We start from the raw sequence: 24,756 nt of genomic DNA, 5'->3' as shown, positions 1-24,756 counted from the left end.
AATTCTATTAACGGTACTTTATCGCCATTCATACGGCCACTTGTCAAATTTGAGATTAGGCGGGAAACCGTGAGAGGTCATGTGTAGCCCCCGTGTGACTCAACTATAAGCATTCAATATGGCGTCTGGATTAGACTTCAACCTCGAATGGAATTGAAGTTTTTTCGGATTTACAGGCATGGCTTTAGTCACAGAAGTATATTTGTGAAGTAATATAGAAATGAAAAGTGGCGAGACACTCACGAATTTTTTGATTGGAAAAATTATTTTGTTTGGTGGCCATTTTTTAATGATTTGTCAGACTCATGTGTGGTAATGTTTTGAATCGGAATCTCGGTGTTCACATGCGAAAGATACCGACCGGCTGAAGATAATTCAGCTCCATTATACGGGATATAGTAACTTTTTATTAAATTATTTCTTAAAATAACAACAATGGCAGATACAAGAAGGCGTGTGAAGTTGTACATGCTGAATGAGGATCGTCAATGGGATGATCGTGGAACGGGGCATGTGTCGTCGGCTTACGTTGAACGATTGAAAGGAATGGCTTTATTAGTCCGGTCCGAGATAGACGGTGAGTTTACAATCAAGACTTTCGTCTGATCGATCGTCCTAATTGATTATTTGTGTAGTTATGTAATGGAATTATTTTCTATTCGATCACAATCGTTTGAACAGAGATGGGGATTTGATATTCCAGGAAATTGACCTACCAACCCATTCTCGATTGTTTTGTTGTTTATCTTTTGTTTGATTGAATGATTGATTGATTTTGTGTCTTTCCTAATATCTACCAAAAATAAATCTATTTCTAACTCAGCCAAAAATCAAACTTGGCTTGAAAACTTGCTAGATCTTTCTCCAAAAACAATGATAGGTCTAGAAATTTGTAAATTAAGGATAGGTCTTATTTGTTGTCAATCAGTCTAAGAGAATGTGAAGTCCAAATTTTCCAGGAATATGAGGTCATCTACAATTTTTCTATTTTTAGATCTTGTAGACTACCACTGACCACAAACAAAATGATATTTGATATTATTCATTAGGCCTTGCTTAGATATTAAGTTATCGGTTTGGTACTACAATATACTAATGGTATACTCATAGGCATACTTTATTGAAGTTTATGACTGCATTTTATTTGTTACATTGGAACTAAACTGCCAAAGAGATTTTTCACATCACCTATATCCTAATTACAAATCAATCATACAAAATTGAATGTAGGCCTAACATCCATCTTGAAATACAGTACTGGTACATACAAGATACAATTTTCAGTTATAAGTCCAATCAAACTAAGCCTGTGGTGCAAATCAATGCTATCAGTGTCCCTGTTTGTGAAATATTAGCCCCAACAGTTGTTCAGTTGTATTCACAAAAAAATATTTTGTGCGTGATAAAGACTCCTGTATGTGAATTGAAACGTTGCAAAAATTAAAGAAAGGAGTAGTATATCTTTAATAGTGTTCTTATTTATTTAATTTTGATAAGGTTTAACGTGTAGATTTAATTATGATTTAAATTGTTCATTTCAGGTTCCATTTTATTAGAATCAAAGATTCACCCTGATACAGCCTATCAAAAACAACAGGTGAGAAAATAAACTCTGCTACTTTAAGTGCAGACGACAAACTGCATGTAGCAGCCAACATCAGCCATTTACATCATTACCTATTTGTATCAAATTTCGTTTGAAATTATTTATCGTTTCGTCGGTTTTTCTCATTTAACTTTTGTGTTTGAATAAGCTGAAATCATATTCACAAAGAATAACGTTTGAGAAGTTCAGACATTGAATCTCTGGCTTTTGCAATAGTGATATGTTGTTTACCACATAAACAGTACATTTGTCTCTCTCCCAGACACATGCCATGCCCATGAAGCATGAAACCCAACCGATCCCTCTGTGGATCATCAAGTCTTTTCTTATCTATATCAAAACAGATCAATGACCTCAAATTGGTACAATTTTCTCTCGACCTCTCCTAGACATCAATATCCAAACCTTTCCACGGTGGTCGGTGGATCATCTTGGGTACTTATGAGTTTTACTCAGCCTATTTCATAAATTGTCAAATACCTCAACAAATGCTAAAATTTTCTCTGACTGTCTCTCAGAAACCATCCATGTAAATACAAACCCCTCCTTTTGTGGATCATAAAGTGTACTTCTAGTTTTTGACATATTCAAACATAGGTCAATGACTTCAGGTTACACATCATGACTTCTCAATATTAATAAATCTATGATAAATCTTGATCCTGTTTCTTCTTGAATTCAGTACAGTAATGGCTTGGATTGGATGAATACTAGTCTACTATTATGAACTTAATGTTCTCTTGCCCTGTTGTATGGTGTTGAAATTAAATCACAACCACACCAACAGGATGTAAAATTCACATAAAAATGAAAATTACTATTACTATTATATATAGATTACAAGATTAGTCTCTTAAATTTTTTGTTGATAAATTATTTCATAAACCTGAATGAATTACCAGTAATTGAATCTGGAAAATATTGGGTGACATCAAAACATCAATATTATGGAGATATTTTTTAATTTATTTTAAAAAATCTGATACTTTTCATTTGTTTGAAAATTCCATTCTTGGACGCCACTAACTATTTACTATTTCACCCCTAATACCAGTTATTCAGACCGACAGTGGTGTTCGTTAATCCGAGGGGTTGAGCATGCCCGTCTTGGGTTATATCAAGAATGTTAATATAGATCATTTTTTAATTGGTGTGAAAAGGTGAAATAAATGTAACTATGGTTTATGCAAACGTTAATATCGAGAGTAAACATATTATTTGAATGATAAAGAGTAAATAGAAACAAGTTAATACATGCGTATGATAATAAGATAAACTAAGATAGCAGTAAACCCATTGTTCTTATATAATATACACTAGTTTTCTTCCTATATAACTGAGTAATTTTAAACTGGGTCACCGTGTCAAAAATAGATTATAATGTCATTACATGAGGCTTATTTCAGATAAATTTCTCTACACCAAAAGTTTAGGTGTGCCAGTTTTATACTTAAATTACTTCACAATGCAAAAGAATGTTATGTGATGATTGTACACTATAGAAAAGAGGGAATTTTTCAAAAAATCATATTTTCTATTCAAACATCTGGTATTTCTCTAAGTAAATAAGAAGAATTTTTGAATTCTTATCTTCGGTCTAAGGTTTAAAATGAAGGCATATAAAACCTTTCCAAATTACTTTCTTCTGCTTTTTTTACTAAATATTAACACCATAATAGTTGTACACAATACTTTAACCCTTTAACCAGCGTCTTATATTGAACAGTAACTTGCTACTTTCAATCATACTTTATTTAATGCTATTTAAGTTTTGACTTTGTTTTGAGAAACGTTGGATAAATTTTGAAATTTAAAAGGGGATAATGACCAACCTCTGTTGATTGGACTACCAGAACCTCACAAAACATGACAATCTGGAAATAATAGGGCTACTGGTAAATAATGGCTGCCATTCAATTCCAGACTAAGGAACTTTCACAGTAGACTGTTTAATAATCCACTGTATTTTGTTGATTCTGCGAATTCTATCCCTTTTAAACCCATATCATCACCCCTTGTAACTGTCAAAAACAAGCAGCCAGTTGTTCACTACCAGTTTTATATAGACATATATTAAAGGGATTGCAAAGAGGTTTCTAAATTTATATATGTATAGGGACACTAATATCATCAATTTGCACCATTTGAATTTCCAATAAGATGTCTTGCAATTCCACTAAAACAATGTGTTTGTGAAGTCATTATCACAAAGTTCCTTATACATCAATAACAGCTTTTGCAGTAGTGGTGTCATTAGTGACGGTGGAATTGCCTGAACCACAGACATATTATTGAAATTGGAATGGTGTAAATTGATGCTATCAGTTAAAAATAAACCTATTTACAATCCTTTCTTGTTTCAAAAACATTCATTCCATTATTTATTTTTTTCTGACATTTTTCACTTTTACAGGAAACGTTGATAGTTTGGTCAGAATGTGATAATTATGACTTGGCTCTGAGTTTTCAAGAGAAAGCTGGATGTGATGAAATTTGGGAAAAGATTTGTCAGGTAGGTTGGAATTGCTTCATTTTGTGCTATGGAGAACCTTTTTTGATAATACAGACCAATTTGTATGATACTGAAACACAAAGAAGCTGTCGTATTGCTCTACTTTGGGTTTCCCTATACCACAATTCATCATTGTTATCAAGAAACATAATAAAGAAATACTGAATTGAAATTGGGCTAATGTACAATGAGGAAATTTTGGACTGTGGCATTACTTATTAACGAATTCCAACTGTCGAGGGATCTGTGCCTGTAGCACACATGGCCTCGGTTTATTGTCCTATCCGAATACTAAAGGCTTTTTCCATGTCAGCTTTTCTGACCTGCATCTCTTTCAGTAAAAACCGAGTTGAAGAATCGGAAGGTATTACCTATCTATGCTGCAATTGAACCCTGGTTAGCTAACAAGTGTCTAACTGATAACTTGCCATAGATGTTAACTCTACTATAAAATTTTCAGGTACAAGGTAAAGATCCATCAGTTGACATCACTCAAGAGGTTGTGGATGAATCGGAAGAGGAACGTTTTGACGACATTCCTGATGCTATGCCTCCAATAGAGTTACCTCCCTGTGAATTAAGTAAACTTGAAGAAATCTCAGAATTATTTAACAATGTGCTTCCGTCGCCAATACGGAGAGAAAAACTGGCTGTTTGTATCGAAAACGAAGGTTACATTAAAAAACTAATCGACTTGTTTCATATGTGTGAAGACTTGGAAAATTTAGAAGGATTACATCATTTATATGACATTTTTAAAAGTATATTTTTACTAAATAAAAACGCTCTGTTTGAAATTATGTTTAGTGACGATATATTATTTGATATAGTTGGTTTATTGGAATATGATCCTACCCTATCACAGCCAGCCAAACACAGGGAATATTTAAAGACAAAAGCCAAGTTTAAGGAAGTGGTGCCAATATCAAACCCGGAATTACTGACTAAAATCCACCAGACCTATAGAGTTCAGTATATCCAGGATGTGATATTGCCTACGCCGTCAGTGTTTGAAGAAAATATGCTTTCCTCTCTCAGTTCCTTTATATTTTTCAATAAAGTGGAGATTGTCAGCATGATACAGGTAGGTACATCTTATGTTTTGTTTTTCAAGGTTTGGCATCAGGGACAGTTCAGAAGTTTATTTTCCTTAGCTGTGAGACTTGATATCTGGTCTGGTCTCCAAAAATTCTTAGGATGAGAATTTGTCGTAGAGTGGAATTTAACTTCAAGAAATACCATGCTTCCTGCAAAAGTTAATGTAAAACTTGAAAACTTGGCCATGAAAGACTGAAGTCAGGTATTAAAAAGTAAAGTGTATCATAAAGTGCAATTTGTAATATTCTATCAAACAAAATGTAATACTTTCATAAACATACATACAATATGACAGTTTATATTAAATCTGTCTCTTGCTCCTCTTGACTTTAGAGTACGGGTATAAAGCCCCTGACTTAGGGCTGGGCAATCTAACAGTATCACGATAAATAATGTTATAGGAATTTTGTATTATTTTAAAAATACAGAAATATCGCCATATATTAATGGTAGTTATCATGATAAATGATCACAATTTTAACAAGTGATTTTGTAATTGATACAGATTAGTTTTTTCATGATTTTCAAGTCAGGGGTGTTTTTTCTTAAATTTAAAATTTTTAGATATAAAAAGAACCGTTTTGTTACAAAACCAGTAAAAAACAAAATTCAGAAATATTACATTATACCCATATCATGATATATTAATGCTTGATATTGTGATATTCACTTGAACAAGTATCGCCCAGCCCTACCAGTGATAATCTGTAATTGGTCTACTATTTGCTAATGTATAACTAATATATAACTTACTATATTGCTAATATGTTACTACTCAATTAATAACTACTAATATTGCCCGGGTATAAATCATCTTTTCAAAAGAAAATCATGGCATTTCAAACAACCTGCTGGATGTTCTCAGATATTGATATTATTCAACATAGTTTCATGTTCATTGTCACATCTGCTTGTGATTTCCTTATTCTGTATTTTAATTGCATATTATGTCTATTCATACAATCTGCATTTTATTCAGCTTAATCTAGATACAAGTCCTTTTCCCTTTTATATAATCAGTATGTCAAATATTAACATTAAAGTAAGATGCCCTGTAATTTGTAGGGGCCATATTTTTCTGGTGCTCACAATGACATTTTTTTCTAGAAATATTTCAATTAAAATGCAGTATTGAGTAAGATATATAATTATGTTCTTATACATGTTGGAAATTTGACACAGTGCCAGTAATAACACAGATGCTTACAAATGTTAAGAATTATTTAAAAAGAGAGGTCAATGAAGGTGTTATTTCTCTATATGTATCAGTATTTAATCAAAATTATACAGTTCGCACATTTTTTTTTTTTATAAGGCATGACCAATTTTTTTTCTTGTTTTACGGATCTTCCTCCTTTCCATAAATCAGAGAAAAAAAAAATAAGCTCTGCTGAAAAAAAACAACCTTCATAGTTCATGAAAAATAAAAAATCATCATCAGATACTTCCATTCATAATAAGATATATGATTTTTGATCAAATCAATACTGAGAAAATAGGAAAATCCAGGGTAGTACTGGGTTTAGTTTAGTTTTTTTTCTCTCCTGCCTTTACAGATTTTACCAGAGAAAATCTGTAAAACAAGAAAATAAATTGGTCTGGCCTAAGCTTTGAACAATCTTTCAAAATTAAAAGGAGAAAATTGTTTGCTAAAAGTGCCTTTCATGTTACATTCTATTTTCGTGTCTTATAAGAACAGGCCATCCATGAAGTGAAATTTATCATTTGGAGATGGAACTTAGTCCTGATTCCCATTTTTCTGAAGCTAAGACTCCTCCTTTTACAATGAAAATTTTTGTTTGATTTGGTGACTTTTTCAGAATATTTCTGATGAATTTCAAATTTAGAGTTTTCATTGGATATCTATAATCTAGTTCATCATTCAACCTATCACCAGGTAGACAATAGTTCATTATTTTATATAATGTTTTTTTTATTATTGTGTTATTTCTCTTATTAGGAAGATGAAAAGTTTTTGACCACGTTATTTGCTCAACTGACAGATGACGAAACTGATGATAATCATCGGAGAGATCTCATTCTATTTTTAAAAGAATTCTGTACGTTTTCACAGACATTACAGTTACCTAGCAGAGAATCATTTTTCAAGGTAGGTACTTAGATTTCCTTGTACAGACTTATTTTTACTCCTTATCCAAGGCTGGCTATAATTTGACTTATCATTTTATATTGTTAGAAAGTATGCAAGGGTGTTAATAGATAGACCTTCGTACCATTTCATTGTAAGAAACGATGAAACCGAACTTGATGTCAGTCAGCCAGACTGTTTCAGCCTGTCACATGTCCCATTTCAAAATTGGCAAGGAGTGTTGTGTGAGCTTTTAAGATTCCAAGCAACTTTTGTTTTGTAATTTCAGACATTATCAAACCTAGGAGTGTTATCAGCAATAGAAATTATTTTGGTAAGTAAGTTTATATTTCGGTAAAAATTGTGAAAAATGGCTCATTGCTTCTGTAACTCAATGACAAAAGCTTGTTTTTGGTTGATTCAGTCCTAAATTGTAAAGGATATAAAGGTGATGGCAGGGGTAGGGCAATTTATGATGATTTGGCATTTAAGTAATTATAAATTTATTTATTATAGGGGTTAGATGATGTAAAAATGAAGAGTGCTGCTATTGACATATTTTCTTATATTGTGGAATATAGTCCGTCCATGGTCAGAGAGTTTATTTTACATGAAACCCAGAATCAGGATGATGTAAGTAAGAATTATATCAGTATATACATATAATAAAGTCCTCAAAAACAATAAAATTGACCCTAAATCTATCCTGGATCATCCACGATGGCAAAACCTAGGAGGTAGATATGAAATGATTCCAATAGCCATCTTGGATCACTCATGATGACAAAATCAATGAAAAATATTTTCAATAGATACCTGTAGTTTTACCATAGAGGGATTCTGTTGTATATTTCTGACACCAGGCCATGTATTCTCGAAACAATCTTAGCGTTAGGATGTCCTAGAATCAATATTAGAAGATAAGAACCTAGGACATTCTAGAATCAATGTTAGAAGATAAGAACCTTTGACATCCTAGCACTCAGATAGTTTCGAGAATACGTGGCCTGGTTAGTTCACTGATAAAAATATACTCATTTTGGCCATATTTAAAATTATTTTTTCTTTATCATCTTAAGAGGTAGTATTCCTTTTATGTGAATTAAAGATAGTTGATATCATTGATTTTTCAGGAGGATTTATTAATTAATCTGGTTATTGAACAGATGATAAATGATACAGATCCTGGTAAATATTTACTCATTATTTTAATCTTATTTCTCTTTATATACAGTCCTAAGTCTTAATGTCAATGACCACCAATTTCTCCTAAATAAGGAATTGCACTCCATATATCTACTTGGGTTTTATATCATAAACTTGTTGTGAACAATTAGTTCTTTAAATTGACACTGAAACCTTGAAATAAGCAACATGATCAACTTCAGATCCGAGTGATGACAGATTTTTTCTGTTATTTTTCTACACTTGCCATCATCAGTGATCAGAGGATATGCTTCCTTAACTAGTGTTCAATCTTATCCTGGTACAAAAGCATAGGGAAATATGGTCCATTCAGTTGCCGTTGCCACCCCTACTGATAATTTTCAAATTTCAAAAATTGAAAAATATAACTGATAAATGCTTCAATTGTTGAGGTTGTCTTTGTATGTATTGTAATGAATTAATATTATTTTTTTTCTCTCCCTTCAATGGAATATTATATAGAATTAGGTGGTGCCATGCAATTGATGGGTATATTAAGATTATTGTTGGACCCTGAAAATATGTTGGCCACAGCTAATGTAAGTTCTATTTTTTGATTTCTTATGTATGTCTTCAGAATGGATTTGTTTCCTTTTGGCTGAAAACATCCACGTTTTAACATCTTGAATAGAAATGTCTGTGGGATGGTTATAAAAATTACTTTTTGCTAATTCCTATGGACATTTTTTTAATAAAATCAACTCTTGTGGTAAACTTAATGAGCAAGATGGTGAAAGGGATTCAAAGCTGACACTAGGCCCACTTCCAGAAGCATTAGAATTTTTTGACCATGAGGTTTCAAACCCACAGCACCTACTTGCCATCCTTCTTGCTACTAAATAGTGAAAAGCTCATTCAATATGCTGCCTTGTTTTACTCAGTGTTTTTATTGGTTTTGAGGCCAAAATAATTATTTTGATAACCTTTGTATCTTTTCCAGAAAACTGAGAAGACAGAGTTTTTAAGTTTTTTCTATAAACATAGTATGCATGTTTTAACTGCTCCATTATTTGCTAATACAGTTGATGATAAACCCAGTAAAGGTAAGAGCAACATTATTGTAGAATTAATGCAAATGAATACATTTCAATATGGCATACTTTACAATGATATTGCGTTGCTGTTATTCCATACCATGTGTATCAGGGACTCTATCATCAATTTGCACCATTTCAATGTCCTACTGAACATTTGTGGTTCCTGCAATCCCACTAAAAGTAAGCATTTTATGACGTAACTATTGCAAAGCTGTTATTGATGTATAAAAACCTTTGTGAAAGTGACTTTAAAAATTGCACAAATGGTACAAATTGATGCTGTCAGTCAAATCAGATATATTTTCTTAATAAACCTCTTTACAATCCCTTATAAATCCTTAACTTGAGTACTACAATATCCCCTATTTGACATATTTTTACACAAATACGACACTCTCCATAAACATATTAACACTGTATCTTTTGTTATTTCAGATGATTACCAAACAGCACAGTTATTGAGTTTAATATTAGAGTTATTATCATTCTGTGTAGAACATCATACGTATCATATTAAAAACTATATAATTAGTAAAGATTTACTACGGAGAGTGTTGGTCTTGCTCAAATCTAGACACTCCTTTGTAGCTCTGTGTAAGTAGAAATATCAATATCTTTTTACTCAACTATCACAATAATAAACAATTCTTTGTATACTCCTACATTGAAATGTCGAAATATAATTCTGTCACCCTGGTCTGTCCGTAAAGCAAGAGCTTCAGGGCTCAGCATGCTAGACCCTTGCTTGTTAAACAGTAGTTCCAAGCTACAATTTGGCATTGGTGTTGTTAATACCTTTGGATTTTGGACTTAGTAATCACAGTAAAATGAAATGAATGGAGTTTAATGTCCTACACTTCTTCATCTAATTGGGCTAACGAAGACGGACACGACCATGCAGTGTGCAATGAGGGTCACTTTTCCAGGACTGCAGCATTAGCTTACTCTTTTCCATTTCCAACTGTTGATGGATCTTCAATTTCCATAGCCTGTAGCACATTGTCAATTCTGAAAGACTTGTCTATAACTCTGTAGTATTGTATTTCAGGTGCCTTAAGATTTATGCGAAGGATTATAGGTTTAAAGGAAGAGTTCTATAATCGCTATATATTAAAAGGAAACCTATTTAAACCTATAGTAGAAGCATTTAAAGCTAATGGTGATAGATATAATTTATTGAACTCTGCCATGATTGAACTCTTTGAATTTGTCAAGGTGGTAAGTCTTTGATTTTAGTCAAATTTTTTGTTGACCTTTCAGAAATGCATTTAGGTCTTTCAAGTCTTTCAACATGCCTTCTGCTACTCATGTGTCTTATTCTCTTAACTGAAATCAAACAAGATAAAATCCTGATTTTTTTTAAATACATTAATATATTTGAAATAATTGATTGATCAATCAAAAGTTCATTTTTTGAGATCAAAGCCCCAGATATAGCACAATATTGTTTTGGCAATGAATAGAAGAAAATAGATCTGATGTGTTTGTTTGTTTGCTTACACCAAGGATGTTTTCAAGAATTTGACATAAGGGATAAAATGTCATTTCTGCAGGGAAAATGATTGTAATGATTATATTTTGTTTGTTAACAGGAGGATGTGAAATCATTATGTGGTCACATTGTTGAGAATTATATCAATGAACTAGAGAGTGTTAAGTATGTACAGACTTTTGAAGCATTAAAAAAACGATATGAACAGCAACAAGAACGAATTAAAGATAGATTAAATATGGACAGGTATTTATAACTGTTATAATAGTTGAATGAAATGTCTTGCTCAATATGAAGGAGCAAGGGTGGCTCATTGAGTAGGATTAACCCAGGCTTTGGATGATATATTACGAAAGCACAGGCACAGGACTTAAAAGTTTATAGTAAATAAATAAATAAGATGGAGTATTAATAAGTAATACTTTCATATGGTAGATAATACCTTTGGATTTTTCAAACCCGGTTACCTATGTCAGTGATGCAAGAGGCTGATATGGAAAAATATTAGTATAATAAGGAGGAGGTCTGGATTGTTCAGTGAGTAAGAAACAAGCTCACTAACCTGAAAGTATTAGCTTCAACCCCAACTTTGACGAGCTGATACCTTCAGATTAGGACCTATTTTCTCTCTGATAGTTTTGCATGTGGTACAGCACAGAATATGTTTGATATGTTATGCTTGTAAAACATCCATCAATACGTCTTCCATGACTAAAGTGATTGTAAAAGATGTTTTCTAAATCTTTTATGTGTATCAAGGGACACTATTAACATTGATTTGCACCATTCTAATTTTCAATCAGACATCATTCATCCTTGTAATTCCACTCAAGATAAGCATGACATTACTTTTACAAAAGCTGCTAATAATATCTAAGGGCATTTGCAATAGTGACGTCATAAAACGCTTAGTTTTAGTAGCACTGCAAGAATCACAGATGTCTGATTGAAAATCGGATTGGTACAAATTGATGCTATCAGTGTCCCTGATACACATAAAAAGTTTAGAAAACCTTTTTACAATCCCTTTAAAGTTAGATGAAGAATGTTCCTATCAGAAACAGGCCTTTCTCTGATTTCAGTCAAACACCTGTGGTTCGTAATAATAATAGATTTAGACGTGATGTAAGAACACTGGAAGAAGAGGAAGAGATGTGGTTTGATCAAGATGATGAGGCTCAGGATAATGAATCACCTACAGTACCTGATATCTTAAAAAATAAACTAGATAATGACTTTGATCAACTCAATAAAATATTAGAAAGTAAAAAAGGTATACAAATTGTTTGGAATTATGTGGTGCCAATATGTTACGGATATCGTGTATTGTTTTATGGTTAGGATCGTTAGTCCTTAAGTTTTTTATTATATCAAACTAAGTAATTATTCAACTGTTTGAAGGCAGAACATGCTCATCTGCAAGGAGACTACATGGCATTTAGATTAAGCATAGTCATAGTAATGGAGGCAAATAAAGCCAATACCTCACTTTTGAAGCAATGATTACAGTTGAGAAGTTTCTCAAATCGTTTTAGACCCTCCTTTTGCCTCATTTTAACCTAATTTTGCTACAGTCTTAAAGTCTGGAGTAAATAGAATGAAAGAAATATTAGATCCGATTATTAAAATACAGTTAATCTGTTCTTCAAGTTATACAGTTACCAACAAATTATGTTCTCTCTCTCTCCCAGGGTTTTATTTGAATATTTAATGTAAACTTCTGACTTTCCTTTCAGTTGTCAAAGAGGCTGCAGAGGCTAAAGAAAGTTCACCTAAACTCATAAACAAAGCCTGTACAATCAATATTGCATTAAAAACCAACAGCCCAGTATCCAGTCCAGTTCATTCACCAGGCAGTCCTCATTCTCCTGGAAGTCCTGAGAATCCCAAGAGTCCTGGAATCAGTGCTAATAATTCCAATAGTAATAGTCCTGCTATTAATTGTATCACACCTACACCAACCCCTCTATCTTCACCTAATAATTCACCTCTCATTGAGAAAGCTTCTAACGCTGTAACCAAAAAGGTAGGTATTATAAATATATTATATTTCTGATGCAATCCTGAATTTCCTGAATTGAAATTGAAATTTGTTTCAGCTTTCTTTCTGATAGTTTTGGTCTCCTTTGTAATGTAACAGGTTTTCAACCACAGTCACCCCTAAGTAGAGGAGAATGACAGCCATCCTTGCAGTCTATATCGGTTAAAGAGTAGTATCATTAGAACTGGACTGCTATAGAAAACCTGTTAGATTACAATGGAAACGAAATGATGTAAAGATTCTTGTTAATTTTAAAATCTTTCCTTGTCACTTCAACTCCCTAAACTCTATCCTTACAGCTAAATCTGATACAAATGTCTCTCGTTAATAGAGTTAAAAGTTATGATCTTCTGATTGGTCAATATAATCAGTGCAGTAACATAAAAAATCAGATAATCTGATAAGGCTGATTGTCACAAAGTTTTTCAAAAAAAAAAGTAGAAGTTTCTTTGATACAACTTTGTTATTTTTTCTCTATTCCAGCCTGGTCTCGTGGGATTAGTGGATTACCCAGATGAAGACTCAGACGAAGAGGAAGAGTCAGACCCTATAGCGCCATCAGCCAAACGTGCTCGTATTGGAACGTAGTAGCTAGTGACATTCGCTGCAGTCTAATCAATTCACAGCACCATGGATATTGTGCTAGCTTGTTAGATAACTGTGGTGTTCTTCGCGCCAATAATGTGTCTCAACATCACGCCAGAACCAGGAAACTATGGATCCTGACTAAGACGAACGATTTAACGGGTGTCAGTGACAGAATATTAAAACGTGCAATCCCGCACATTGATCTATCATTAGAAATCATTCCATCATTTCAAAAGAAGGCTTGTCATTGGTCCACGACCGTGAACTAATCGGATAGAAAAGCTTGCCGGCAAGATAGGAAGGTGACGTTTTAAACAGTGTGATTTGAAAAACTGACTCCATCCAGATTGTCATTTAAAACAAAAACTAGAATGGTCAAAGGATTATTCTGTTGTTGTGCTGCATCAGTTTATAGATGTTTGGATTTTCAAAAAGATTTAGAATGACATCAGTTTATGGATCTTTGAAGTATCTTCAAAAAAGTTGATAGTACCAGTTTATGATTGATCTGTGGAGTATCTTCAAGAGAGTTGATAACTGGAAAGACATTACTCTGTGAACAGTAGTGTTTCAAGCACAGTTGGAATTTAACATGATGCTTTTTTGGGGATTCTTCAATGAAACTGTTAAAGGAATCAACCTTTTAAGTAAAGTCATCTAAATATATGTTTTACCTGCTGATAGAGCTATCTTTCAACTATCACTTTTCAGAATGTGAATTATGCCTGCTTATCCTTTACAAATATAGAAAAATATATCTTGGAAGATAACTTGCCTAAGCTATTCTCAAGATTTTTTGACGGATTTTGTATTGGTAAAAGCTTCAAGTGAGATTGTTAATAGCAAGGAGTGACTGTAGTCTAAACTTCTTGGCTTTTGTTGAGATGTTGGGAAGGCGAATGGAAATTTACTTCTTAAAAGTGACACACACAGCTTACATTTAGCAGCTCTACCAGCTGATCAAGCAAATATTTAGACATCTGTATTACTAAAAGGATGACAACTTCAGTGAAATGGTCCAAGTGAATAAAATAAATAAAATGGCATCTCTCCATTCTGTGTTAATTTGATTAAGTGACAATCTGGCTATATAAAGACCATTATAAAAACAGTGAAAACGACTTGTTATATTTAAATAAAAAGAGAAGTTATTGCCTTGTTTTATGTGAATAAATTATATCCTAGGATACCTGTATATTTGGAGCTACTTTATTTTCGTGTGTAAGAGAAATCTTTTTTATGTTCTGTATATTTCTGTTAAAAATTTAATTTGTTTTAAAAGGAACAATTGTTTGATGGAGCATGTATCTTTTCCAAGGCTGTACTGTTTGATGCTGACCACATACATCCTGGATTAAGTTGATTTTTAGTTCAATATGATTATTTTATAGTTCAGCAAAAATATTTGTGCGCTTATGGGAAATTGTCAATTATAAGTTCGGCAATACTAGTGGACCAACGAAGTGCTTATTTCTAGATTTATGGTAAGCTGGGAACTAGTTCTATTTGCTTGAAAAATTCAGAATGATCTGTTCATGGACAGAAAGGGCACTAGTAGGAAGTAGTCTGTATTTATTGAAACCTCAAAAACTGATTAAAACACGACCACATCCAAAAGTTTGGATAAGAAATTCATTTAATCATTCATTCTCCTTCATCTCTCAAAATTACAAGTCATTTTTAGATTCTGATTCTTTATTTTTAAACATGTTTCTGTGATGCTGTAGAAATTTGTATGCAATGGCATTGGTATCCATGCATTAATAATTCGATTCAGTTACATAAAACCTGTAGTTAAAAGCCGAACTTCAGTTCATATTTATGGTTTGTCTATGTTAAAGTGACCAATCAGATGTCTCAAAATTTAAAAGGATTTACCTGAAGTAAAGGTGGGAAATCTAAAATTATTCTAATATCAAATGTATCAAGGACAAACAAAATTTCAAGTATGTGCACAGTTATCACAGAAACATTTTTCAAAGTTCAGATAATTCATAGAATTTTGTCCGCAAACAACTGAAACCCTTTACAGGTTTCTTAAGATGAGTTCATACATTACAAGTTTGCATCATGGTTTAGCTTTGTCTTAAAAGTTACCAATCGTGAGAATACCACCCCAATTTTCATCCCCACAGACGTTCATTCCATCCCTAATGTTAAAAGTGCTACCAAATATTATCATGAAAACATCCTATGTTATATGGAAAAGATTTATATATTTATATTTTACTTATCATTAATTTTCATAATCTTCTACCAAGGTCTACGGCACATCAAGTGAAATGATAACCAGACATCTTGCATGTCTTTTCGAAATATGAAGAGCTATACAAGGTTAAGGGATACAAAGGGTGTTTCCAGTGTATCGGAGAAGCTTCTATTTGCACCATTCTATTTTTTGTCGTATGTCTGTGGTTCTTGTTTAACTAGAATAATTTGACACTGTTGCAAATAAAAGCTCAGTAGTACATACACGCTTTTCTAGGTTTGCAGGAACCACAAATATTAGATGCGAAAATGCCTGCAAATAGAAGCTGTAAGTGTCTTTTTGATACACTGTTAAAGACATGAAATCCTTTTGATCATTTGTTGTCACGGCCCACGGACGCAACTTTGCTTTTAAGTTCTTGGTTTTGTTATTCAGGTATATCCGGTGATGCAAGTAAATTCTCTTGTCTCCTGATCCCTTGTCAACTTGCCCTCTTAGATATCAAATCAAAAATCTTGACCAGTGCTGTCTTGACCAGAAAATCAATTTCTTAAAATATTTTGGCAAAAAAAATGCATTTTCATTTTCAATGAACCTGAATTTCTAACTACAGCACTTTTTTAGGTCTCAGAAAAAATCAAAAGGCAGCAAAATTTCCTAATTTATTTTAAAATATCAAACACACTGCAAACAAAAATGGTTTCTGGTTTCCTAGGTAACCTCTTTGTATATAGTTTTTGTTAAATAGTGAACAAGTTTGCGCAGTGTAAAATATAATGAAAAGTAAAATATATTTGTCTTGTTTCAAGACTTATTAAATGATTGTAAGAAAAAATATATTATTAAAACATTAAAAGAACAATTTGTTTTAATTTAATGTATTGAACAGTCAGTGATACTTCTGGGACCCTGTGTGCTACCCATGCTATGCTATACATGTTAAAGATTCCTCGACCGTTGGAATTCAAAAAATTGTCCTCACAAAATTCACATCTTCATTAGCTCATTGTGTGAAGAAAAGTAGGATGTAAAACTCTATTTCATTTCTAGAGATGCATGATATGACAAACAAACCCCTAGTGATGCTTGATATGACATACAAACCCCCTAGTGATGCTTGATATTGCATACAAACCTCCACTGATGCTTGATATGACATACAAACCCCCAGTGATGCTTGATATGACCTACAAAACCCCAGTGATGCTTGATATGACCTACAAAACCCCAGTGATGCTTGATATGATCTACAAAACCCCAGTGATACTTGATATGACATACAAATTCCTAGTGATGCTTGATACGACATACATATCCCAAGTGATGCTTGGTATGGCATACAAGCCCCCAGTGATGCTTGGTATGACCTACAAAACCCCAGTGATACTTGATATGACCTACAAACCCATAGTGATGCTTGACATGACATACAAACGTTAAGGTCCCAGTGAACAAAGATCAGGTGATGTTAATTGATTTGATTAAATCGAACCTAACGACAATGACCTTAAAAATGAAAACGGCCGTGAAACTAGTATTATTTACTAACAATAATCTGATATATTCATCAATGAATACGACTGTTAATGTGTATATCACGCGTAAATAAAAGGTCCGCAATTATACACAAATATTCATAATGAAATAATTTTAATTTATGAGAAGAAGATTTAATAAATTAATCAATTGTAGAAGCAGGTAGAACCATCCTCCCTTGTTGTCAAGCCGTATAGACCTACAAGTTCCGTAATGATATTTCGAAACTATAAAATTAAGGGTGCATGTTCTAATATAATAAGATAATGCTCGTTTAGTTTGTGACAGTGCACCTAAGTTTCGCTTGTTGTTAAGAGACATGTCGTGTTTAATATTTATAAGTGGTATATCACTTGAGGTCACCACTATAATAATAATAATAGGCTTACTATAAATAGCCTCAGTGAACTAGAGTAACGAGAATATGGCGGATACAATACGGTTCGATTCACCAGCTGGTATATTTGCCACACTCGCTGCTGGTGCGGCCCTGAAATTGGGTGCCGGTGCCTACATGCGATGGAAGAGCAGTACCGAATTTGAGAAAGTTGGTCGAGTATCGGCATTATATGTTTATCCCGTTAAATCATTCGGTGGATTGTGTGTACAGAATGGAAAGTGTACGAAACTAGGTCTTGAATACGGTGGCGTTAGAGACAGGTAATTCTTTTTACAGGTATGATGTAAGGGAAATAACTCCATTTTGATATCATTGCTTCAGACCACAAACACTTTTTTTACTATTCCGCTTAACAAAAAATGATATTTGGCTAGGAATAAAGTCGTATATACATCTTAAATTTTCCACAGGCATTGGAGTGTAGCATTGAAAGATGGAACCTGGCTGACTCAAAGACAGGAACCAAAAATGGCTTTAATCAAGACCAGTCTACACGGTGACACCATGCATCTCGACGCTCCTGGAATGGAAACCATTCAACTGCAGATAAATCCGGCTTTGATGAAATCAAACATAAGTAAAATCACGTAAGTTGTCTTAAAACTTTGATATGATTTGGGGCCAGTTAAAGAGCTAAAAATAATAGCATTGCAATTGAGCGGCTTTCCATTGGTTATAATTTTATTTGTCGTGTCCATAACGGGCCGTGGACAACTTTTCTTTTCTGCGAAATTTTATTGAATAGTTAGTTTGATTTGTTTTCTTGTGAAACTTTTCAACAAAACTTTGAAATATTCCAGACATAGTTCAAAAGGGAGACAAATCTTCAACTCAAACGCAAAAATTTCTACATGTTTTCAGAATCAAAACAGATACAGTACAGTCTTTAGATTGTGGTGATAAGGTAGCCGAATGGTTGTGTCGTTACTTTAATAGAGATGGATTGAGGCTACACTTCTCTGAGGCATCACTGGAGAAAAGAGATTCCCACAATGCCAAGAAGAATTGGCAACACCCAGCTCAGCCAGGAGATTTGGTAACATTTTATTTCTTTTCATTAAAAAAAATATTTTGTAAGCACTATTTTACCCTTGATGGGTGTTCTACTAGAACAACAATATGAAGGCCATACCTCTTGGATCTAGGTAAATCAAGATGTGTGAGAACTACAAATTGTGTTTAAGACGGTTTATTTGATTCACAAACTCCATATCGCTAACGTACTGCGTCATAGATTCAGATTTACAGAAACTGTCGAGAGTTGCTGAATCTTTGCTTTCGTCAAGGTCTATGTATGAAAGAAACTGATCAGCTCTTGGACCACTTGGTTTCTCAGTGAGTGCACAAACCCCTTCCCAATGCTAACATCGGAATTTTAAGAGACGAAAAGTCACGGTTATACTCCGGACCTCTTTGGGCCCTCGGTGCGACCACCCTTAGATATATGCATGCTAGTCCCATGGACTAAGCCACCGTGTACTGTAATCATACCCCTTTTCTATTTTCAGACAGCTTTCTCGGATTATTGTTCCTACATGGTTTTATCAAATTCTTCATTGAAAGCATTGAATCAGAAATTAGATAAAGAAGTTCCAATCCTCAACTTTAGAGCCAATATTATTGCTGATAACTGTGATGCTTTTGCTGAGGTATGATATAGATTCTATGATTGTGAACAGAGGACTGTGAATTCATACGGCTTAATATCAGCTAGCCATATTACATTTATGAGAATACAAATCAGAGGTTTGGTTTGCCTACAATTTCCTTTTAAGAATCATATACTTCCCATTATCGTTTTCAAAACACTTGAACTTTCGTGAATCAAGATATTTTCGGTGAATTAAGATATTTTCGGTGAATCAAGATATTTTCGGTGAATCAATTTTCGGTGAAAGAGGCCACAAGGCCAGTCAAGGCGACTTACAGCACCAGAGATTTAAGAAATTAATGATAAGAAATTTGAAACTAGAAGGGGGCAAAAGTCGGGCATGCTCCTCTGTAGAAACACCACTGCCACGGAGAATTAAAATGAATAATGGCAAATTTGCCAGGGTTTTCTCTCTTTCTACCTTTGTATCCGCGTATCCTTGTGATGTAATACAAAGGTATTTTTTGTTTACAGGATGATTGGAAAGAAATCAGAATAGGTGAAGCTAGACTCAGAGCTTTAGATGCTTGTACAAGATGTATCCTAACCACTGTAGATCAATCTAAAGGAGTTAAAGATAAAAACGAAGAACCACTTGCTACGCTGAAAAAGTAATTATAACATTAGCTTATTCCGTTGACATAAATTATGTACGCTTAACTCAAATATGTATATAGAGTACCACAGGATCCGCTTAACTCATCCCATTATCATAAATTATATATGCTTGTTAACTCATATCAAATAAGTATATGACACTGCAGTACAGACGAAGGATTTACATAGTTACATAGTTAGTATTTAGTTTTTAGTATTAATGTCTTGATGCAAAACATTATGCCAAATCTGGCTTTTGCCAGTGAAAATTCTGAAAACACTATAACGATCCAAAAATTGATCGCCGCTACTCCAATAAAAAGTGATCATTTGATTCTGGCCCAAAACGTTCCGATAACCCATCCGTATATCACGTTTGAGAAACGGTTAGGGTCAGTTTTGGCAAGATATTTATCGTTAATCTTAATTACATTTCAACTTACTCTTTTCAGATTCCGTTTAAAAGAACCATATGGTCCTAAACCAGCATTTGGAATTAATTTTACTCTGGACGCACCAGGTGCGATACAAGTTGGTGATCCTATTTATGCCATTAGACGTTAAGTTGAGACAAGACGCCTACACCATGAAATTTCAAATCAAATGGGACCACATTACCATAATATAGATGGAACATTACTATTGTACCTCATATAGATAACAGAGAAACCGAAATCAAATACATATTACCCGCAGATTGCTCAAGGCTAGATCAAGTAGATAAAATCTAAAATATATTTTTCACTCAAATCATGTTTTTTTTCTTCTATTTTGATAATATCTAATATAATTTATAATAAAATTGATAATGAAATGTTGTCTTTTTTATCAAAAATATTGCACTAGTTATACCTGTGTTTAGTGTTTTTCTGTATTAAATGGTGAACTAATGGCGCTTTTTGAAAAGCGGTTTTGGCCTTAAACCTAGAGAATGGTCTTGCTAAGTGTCCTGAAAAATATCGCCGCTCATCTGCGGGTCCTTGGTTCGTGACCCCCCTGTCAGGCCTGTGAAAGGTCAATGGGTGTCTAAAACTCACAACAAGCATATTGAATACTAGAAAATAATTCCAATGTACAAAACACAAGAGAATTATTGAATAGATCATATTGTATTATATTACATTGTTGTAGAGGTAGGATTGTTTGTTGTACGTGGTGGTTTGGTAGGGGCTTTAGTCAAAATTGATGACAAAGATTTCTCCCAGTTCAAATGCTGAAAAAACATAAGACAGAGTTATCGTATCTTTACAATGTCAAGCTAATACGAACTGCGTCTTATACTTTGAATGCAATTGCCACCTTTCTCGTATCACAGCCGTATGTAAATCTAGCGGCTTCGTTGGATTGTATGTTATAATAATACAGTCAATCAGAGTGCTCGACAGGAAGGCTGAAACTAATAAGCATAATGTTTATAGTCTTTCTATCGGGGGCTCTGATTGGCTGTATTTTCTTTGGTACAATCCATTCAAATCGCTGCAGTCCGTGATACAAGAAAAATGGCTATTGCAGCCAAGGTATAAGACGAAGTTCGTAGTAGCCTGATATTGTGAAGACGGAGATACAGTGAAGACGTGCATTTATCAAAATGAAATATAGCTAGAAGCTATTTGCACTTTCTAATCGGATACCATCTTGTCTATTCGCCTATACAGAAATAACTTTGCTGAATGAAAAAACACATAGGATAGTTTACCTGTTGTAGATAATGGTTCAAGAAATGAGCTTCACCAGCTGATAAATCTAAAAGCAAATTAGTAAGGATTTCAATATAAAGATATTCATTCAAGGGTAACATTGGGCACAGCACAATTTACAAACATACTATATGTAACTATAGTATCTTCTAACTCGAAGCATTTTACGAGCTTTTATGTACAGACATGGCTCGTGGCTGGCGTGATCCTTACCTGCGTAAAAATGTCGCGGTGTCCAAAACAAAGCCCGATGTTATGATACAATAGAGCAAATATATGCTCTTCCGAGCCCAAATTAAAACATAAACAATCAACATTATTTGTTGGTAGTGTAAGTAGTAATGACCAAAATAAGTTGAGCTTGAGTTTAATTTCTAGTTATTCTACCCCAAAACGTAGGAGGTTTTTGTTTGTCTTTAGAATTGGACGAGGATGTGCCAAATTATTATTGCTGGACTATACTTACGATCAATCAATCCAATGACTTTAGAGAAGCCAATGGTATTAACATAGACGGTTAGTTGACAAGAAGCAGCTTCGGCAAATATTTCAGTTAACATGACCTTCTCTTCCGCTGTCAGCTTTCCGTAAGATGGTGTTTTATGAATAGCGCCTAAAATGGCCAGGAAGTCTTCATTTGGAGCACATGGACCGACTGCCAGTGCGACTCCAGCTAAAAGTGTTGTCAAGCAAAGAACTCGGAGAAACTGAAAAAATCGAAATCATAAACATGGTGAATAAAAATAAATTGTTTTAGGTATATCAAATGGAAAAAAAAACATAAGAGAGACCTGATTCATGAAGACTTAAAGAAATACATGTATCTTAACTTTTACTTTAAATCTTATTGGATAATAAAGCTAAATTTGAAATAGATTTTATTAATTGACCAATGAGATAACAGAACACTATAATCGTCTTTAAGTTTTCGAGAATAAGGTCTTGCTGAAAGAAAATCGTTACTCTGTCTTTAATTTGATGACCCACAAGTTGAAAAAGATATAATGTACACATGGGCGCACCAAAAGTTGTCAATATACTGGCAACAAAAGATTATATATATCCTATATAGTATTTCTGCAATCTTCAATTTTTTGCGCTTGAACAAACGCGATATCTCACCATAAATCATGTTTATGGTTGGCCATATATATATCAAGTTTTTTACGGGCGCCAGTGGTTAAACACAAACAGTTTGATATAAAATAGATACATACCATTGTGAAGGACTGATAGAATGTGACTGAGTAAATCTTACCGAAATTTTACTCATTGATAAGATCTGAGAATCGGCAGATTTTTTTCTCCCAATCTAACCTTATCACCAATAGTACTCCTGAAGACATGAGTTCCAAATGTAGAGTATAACCTTATTCTTAACTCCTACCAGTCAGTGCATTTACTATCCATTCTGTCCTATTCTGAGGCAGGGCAGGCGCATAGCAGGGTAGAGCGGGGCAAGGACCTGGAACAGAAGTGAACTGACCTACTGAACACGAGATCGCCTGGATTTGTTTAGACACACTCTGAAGTCCAAGGATAAATAATCAGACTGCTTGACCAGAGTATAAATAAGGGCTCTTTCACATTTCAGGCAAAGCAGGGTGGCACAGAAAAGGGAGGAGCGAAGAAGAGTGGTCGTATAATCACAAATAATCAGAGCTTGGCGATCTTAAGTTAATCATTTGCTGTGGAGGATTTCGTGTAGGCGTTCCTATTGCTTGATAACCATGCTAACTGAAAAGGTGAACAACCGCCAACTGCGAGCGGAAAAATTTTGTGTCGCTCTGTTCTGCTCTTCTTCGCTGCACTTCAGCATAGTGTTTGTATACTATGTACACTTATGTCGCTACTAACAGCTCTTCTCTGCGACTTAATCGATCTGCGCGATTGCTACTTTATAATTTGTTCGACTTATTCCGGATTGACAGGAACCACAGATGTCGAACAGAGGAAATGTAAGCTAAAAGTGTCCCAAAACACACAAATGGTCAGAAGGTCACTTGAAACCTACGAAATTTTGAAACTCTCTTTGTTAACTAAAATTCAAGAGTAAATCGTTTCGAGATATATATCTGTTTATTTTCGTTGGACAATGACTTTCTATGAAGTTATATTTTGTAATAGTTTTTGCTTATCCCTGAGTAATCTAACACCATGACTTATTATGCTTGAATAAGATTCTTTGACGGAGATGTCAACTTAAATGGATTCAACCCAGGTTTCAACCCTTTACCAGTGAATCGGGGTATCTTCACAATGTCAAGGTATTATAAACTTCGAAAGAAGGGGCACTCATAGCCTCTAATTATTCCTGTCGATCCAGCTGTAATAAGCAATGAATAAGGTATTTTCCACGTTATTTCAGTCGACCCAGCTGATATTGCAAACTATGTTGGTAGTCGTAGTAGTTTTTAATTGGATTGGTTGTTTCTGTCTGTGTTATTTGTACCCTCTGGTCATCATTTACTGAATAACAAGAACCAACGGCGTCGGAGGGAAACATGTTATTTTGCAGACAGAAGCTAGATGCGCAAATAAAAGTTTCAAATCTTCAATCCCTTTAAAGTATGACATTCTAGAACATATAGAAGGTTGAGATTCTAGGGTTTTGTATACTTTTTAGAGGACAAAAGGACACATTTTAAGTTATTTAATACAAGTTGTTTTATATATTGTTAGATAATATTATTATATATACACGCAATAGGATGATGACTCCAGTCAAGTTTGCAGTGAAATTCAACAACCGAGACAAAATAAGGTATTGTGCAATATGCAACCATTTGAACGTAAGATAATTGAAAACGTTTTAAGACCTGAATTTTGAATTTTCGTTTGTTTGGTTTTTGGTTTTTACTTATTTTCAAATTTTTTGGATTAGACTAATGGCCTTTTGTACTTTGTGGCCCTATAATGTATCAGGCTATATATTGAAGCGTTTCAAATGAATAAGAAAAAAGGAACGAAATCTCCTTTCCATATATCACTCGAACA

At 33.8% G+C, this 24,756-nt stretch overlaps 5 protein-coding genes across 5 annotated transcripts; 3 read left to right on the top strand and 2 right to left on the bottom strand.

The window, feature by feature from the left end:
• Window positions 1-435: 435 nt before the first annotated feature.
• LOTGIDRAFT_169795 (hypothetical protein) lies at window positions 436-11,296 on the top strand (the record flags this gene model as incomplete). Its single annotated transcript, XM_009068089.1, has 13 exons — window positions 436-577; window positions 1,542-1,597; window positions 4,020-4,118; window positions 4,579-5,202; window positions 7,177-7,326; window positions 7,595-7,639; window positions 7,822-7,938; window positions 8,439-8,493; window positions 8,974-9,050; window positions 9,452-9,554; window positions 9,984-10,142; window positions 10,597-10,766; window positions 11,141-11,296. 13 exons carry the CDS (start codon window positions 436-438, stop codon window positions 11,294-11,296), a joined length of 1,953 nt encoding a protein of 650 aa, XP_009066337.1.
• Window positions 11,297-12,122: 826 nt separating this feature from the next.
• On the top strand, window positions 12,123-13,669 carry LOTGIDRAFT_169794 (hypothetical protein; the record flags this gene model as incomplete). The annotated part of the gene is made up of 3 exons (XM_009068088.1): window positions 12,123-12,313; window positions 12,777-13,066; window positions 13,565-13,669. Coding segments are annotated over 3 exons (586 nt in total), but the record flags the coding sequence as incomplete, so codon positions are not given.
• A 3,314-nt stretch (window positions 13,670-16,983) lies between these two features.
• On the bottom strand, window positions 16,984-17,331 carry LOTGIDRAFT_85780 (hypothetical protein; the record flags this gene model as incomplete). The annotated part of the gene is made up of 1 exon (XM_009068087.1): window positions 16,984-17,331. A coding segment is annotated over one exon (348 nt), but the record flags the coding sequence as incomplete, so codon positions are not given.
• Window positions 17,332-17,928: 597 nt separating this feature from the next.
• LOTGIDRAFT_134202 (hypothetical protein) lies at window positions 17,929-20,626 on the top strand (the record flags this gene model as incomplete). Its single annotated transcript, XM_009068086.1, has 6 exons — window positions 17,929-18,074; window positions 18,225-18,401; window positions 18,676-18,850; window positions 19,323-19,463; window positions 19,940-20,076; window positions 20,515-20,626. 6 exons carry the CDS (start codon window positions 17,929-17,931, stop codon window positions 20,624-20,626), a joined length of 888 nt encoding a protein of 295 aa, XP_009066334.1.
• A 553-nt stretch (window positions 20,627-21,179) lies between these two features.
• Window positions 21,180-22,979, bottom strand: LOTGIDRAFT_169792 (hypothetical protein; the record flags this gene model as incomplete). Its single annotated transcript, XM_009068085.1, has 4 exons — window positions 21,180-21,275; window positions 21,759-21,805; window positions 22,226-22,466; window positions 22,977-22,979. 4 exons carry the CDS (start codon window positions 22,977-22,979, stop codon window positions 21,180-21,182), a joined length of 387 nt encoding a protein of 128 aa, XP_009066333.1.
• Between the last annotated feature and the right edge of the window lie 1,777 nt (window positions 22,980-24,756).

The sequence above is a fragment of the Lottia gigantea genome (genome assembly GCF_000327385.1).
Source record: "Lottia gigantea unplaced genomic scaffold LOTGIsca_89, whole genome shotgun sequence".
Lineage (NCBI taxonomy): Eukaryota > Metazoa > Mollusca > Gastropoda > Lottiidae > Lottia > Lottia gigantea.
This window is presented reverse-complemented; position numbering and strand designations above follow the sequence as displayed.